The 3,450-nt window shown below is 45.8% G+C and overlaps 2 protein-coding genes across 2 annotated transcripts; both read right to left on the reverse strand.

The window, feature by feature from the left end:
* Positions 1 to 8: 8 nt before the first annotated feature.
* AK88_05409 (uncharacterized protein) lies at positions 9 to 552 on the reverse strand (the record flags this gene model as incomplete). The annotated part of the gene is made up of 1 exon (XM_012483011.1): positions 9 to 552. A coding segment is annotated over one exon (543 nt), but the record flags the coding sequence as incomplete, so codon positions are not given.
* A 1,465-nt stretch (positions 553 to 2,017) lies between these two features.
* On the reverse strand, positions 2,018 to 3,082 carry AK88_05410 (uncharacterized protein; the record flags this gene model as incomplete). Its single annotated transcript, XM_012483012.1, has 1 exon — positions 2,018 to 3,082. One exon carries the CDS (start codon positions 3,080 to 3,082, stop codon positions 2,018 to 2,020), a length of 1,065 nt encoding a protein of 354 aa, XP_012338435.1.
* Between the last annotated feature and the right edge of the window lie 368 nt (positions 3,083 to 3,450).

Raw genomic sequence — 3,450 nt, forward strand, 5'->3', positions numbered from 1 at the left:
TTTGTTACATTCTGCGCTTGCCTCAGCTTTCTGTATTTCCGCCATTATGTGTTCATTATTCCTTAACCATGCATCCACAGCGCTCCGAATGTCCTTTTTTCCTATGTTCAGGTAGCGCCATCCATCCCTAGAACACGTTCCGTGTGTAATTGCACTTCTGAATGCTGCACCTCCTTCGTCATTTCCCATTTTTTTGGCCACCTTCCACGCATAATGTATTCCTTTCCACTTATGCCCGCATTTGGCATTTCTCAATATGTTCATATACATATTTACCACTACACACCCTAAAATTTCCCTCATATCCTGATCATTCGGACTCCTGTCGCTGTGTGCATTCTTGCCAATTCTCACCGTATTCATGAAGACCAATGCTGCTGACATCAGTTTACATTTCATAACATCCCCCGTGGAGAAGCCCTTGTATAGGATGTTACTGTTGTCCTCATAGTCCCAACCCGCATTCTCACAGTTGGTCCCGAATGCATCGAGGAGTTCATCGTCTATTGTGTACTTCATATGGGCCACAAACTCGTCCAGTAGTGCTTTCATCCTTCCCCATAATCCACTCTATTGTACATATTAAGAAAAAAATAAACATGCACATTTATATTTTGCATACTACGTTGCTGGACATATAATCATTCTGAATTATCCGGTCTTATGCATTTTCGAGTATCTCGTTGAAATTATACATCCTGCATTACTTACATCAAACTTGTCCTGAGTAAACCTGGCCTCCCCCGTGGCCCATGTGGCCAATACATGTGTAATAAATGCCTCCACAGACTTATATTTCCCGTCGTGCGCACCCATTTTTCAGTCGTCTTCAGCAGAAAAATTCCGGAACCTGTTATTAAGGTGTTCATGCGTGCCCTTAATGCTGTAGAAATCCTGAAGTGCCTATTCCGATGGTTCCTGTCGTGGCCACATACTACGTGTGCCTGGCTTCCGCACAGAATGATTTACCTATGTGCTTGACAACAGGTAGGAGCTCCGGGGACACTTGTAAAATATAGTGTTATAATACAACCGGAGAAGGCAGACCTTTCTATTCTTTCCCTTAATACATATTAAGCTTTAACAAAATGTTGCCTATATAAATGCCCATTCTATATTAGGTAATACACATAATTATACATGACAGGAAAAGTGGGAAATAAGACATATGTAAGAAGAACAAAAAGAAAAGAGAAAAGAATAAAAATAAAAAAAATAAAAAACAAACAAGGGCAAGAAAAAAATTGAAAAAGTTACACTACACTACCGTACACGCAACGCGTCATGAATATACACCCGCCTGCCCCCTTTCTACACCGGTCTCCACGAAACGCCTGTCACACACACTGTCTCTGTGTGCGTACACAACCAAACCGCAGTATAACAACAACATCAATTCGTCTGCCGTCGTTGTGGCCTTGCTCCGGTCGTTCGTGCTCCCCCACATAATATGTGTGTTCCTTCGTCCCCGTCGCCCTCAGCCTGCTCCCTCACGCGAATCCGTCCCTCGAAACCCTTACTCGGACAATCTGCTTTACCCGACCGCGTTGGTCGACGCGTTTGCTCGGAGAAACAATCCCCTTGTTCTTACACTCGGCTACAATGCGGTTTACGCGGCCACGTTTGCGCGGAGACGATCACCTTATACTGGAATGCGTATGCGCGTTCTATATTAGTTCTACACCATACCCGTAGAATGCACGTGCGCAGCTGTTAATAATTAACTTCACATAAAGGAGAATACTGCCCCTTCATATTATTCATTTAAATCTACATGTTATATGCATGTGACGTGTACCCACCTGTTCCTATGGTCATGTTAAAAGTTGACTACACAGAAAAAGAACAAAACAAGGCAAAAGGAAACAGAAAGCAACAGAAGTAAGCAGAAGAGAGCAGAAGAAAAAAAGAATATATAGAATAATGTAAACCCGAAATATATTATGTATATCACGTAATGAAGTAAAAGTGGTCTAATGTTAGCATGCGTTATGTTGCATGCATATGGCCCGTCATCCTAATTGCAGAGCTTCTGCAATAGGTCATCCAAATATAACTCCTTCTCGTGCATGCTACTCTCGATTTCGCATTCTTCGATTACGGATGCGAGGATGAGCATGCACAGTTTGTGAGCGGTTAACGGTTGTTGCATGTAAGGTTGCTGATGCAGTGGCGTCCGTGGTAAATCTCGCACTCTTAGTATATGTTCTGCTGCCATTACTTTTTCCACTTCTAAGTCGTTTTCCACTATAGGTGCTTGGCCGTGTTGCGGTACTGTCTCATGCTCTACAGTATTCAACAAACGTTGGAACCACTCCTGCGCGTTATACATACTCATTTGCCGATGTTGCTTTGCGACCCATTCTTTCCATGCATCTTTCTTCCTCTCTAGGGTTGCCGCTTCACCGGATGGTGCGGTTGCCACCATGTGCTCGCGCAGGTATTGTTGCCATTCCGATTTGAGGGCATTAAACCACGGCTGCGTCGTGCACGCCCGCACAATATGTTTGTTGCGCTCGATCCAAGGGATCCATTGGGTGCACGCCGACGTCGCGTCACCGTGGTCGGAATGAGCACGACGCTGTTCTGCATCTAACTGTCTGGTTTCCATACAATTGCATCGGTCCTCTGCGTTAGGTGGAAACGGGTCCGTGGCGAACTGTATAGTTTCCATACAACTCCATGGATCGCAGGCATGAGGTGCACAAGGGTCCGGTTCTAACTGTATGGTTTGCATACAACTGCACGCAGCGGGGTCCTCTTCATTAGGAGGACAAGGGTCCGTTGCTAACTCTATCGTTTCCATACAACTCCATGGGTCATCTTCATTATGGGGACAAGGATCCGGTTCTAACTGTATTGTTTCCATACAACGCCATGGATCGGGGTCGTCTTCATTCGGTGGAGAACGGTCCGTTGCTAACGGTATAGTTTGCATACGACTCCATGGGTCATCTTCATGTGGTGGAGATGCGTCCGAGTCAGTGGATGGATCCACGGTGGAGGCAACATTGGTCCCTGATAAACCCTCGTTTGTGGTAGGAGCATCCAAGGAACTACTATGTCCGTTGTTGCCCCACATGAACTCTTCAACGAGTATGTGCAAATAGTCGTCTTTGACGTTTTGCCATTCGGTCACTTCACATTCGTTGAGCACTTCTAAGTGTAGTTCGATGATCGTGCCCTTATGCACGCGTGGTGGGCGTGCGCTACCGGATATTGACGAAGGTTGCCGATCCCTAATCAAGGTGTAACCGTAATCGGGTGGCGGCAGTTCGCCGCGTTGTAGATGGTCTAGAATTTCTTCGTCGAGTGGCGGTGACGGCACGTCACGAACGGTTCGATATGTTCGTCGTCGTTTGGCGAGGTACGCAAAATACTAAGCACAAAAAGGGGGGTAAAGAGGAGGGTGAGGACGGTAGGATAAAAGGAATGAACGAGAGTGTAGCA

Source organism: Plasmodium fragile (assembly GCF_000956335.1).
Source record: "Plasmodium fragile strain nilgiri unplaced genomic scaffold supercont1.128, whole genome shotgun sequence".
Taxonomy (NCBI): Eukaryota; Apicomplexa; class Aconoidasida; order Haemosporida; family Plasmodiidae; genus Plasmodium; species Plasmodium fragile.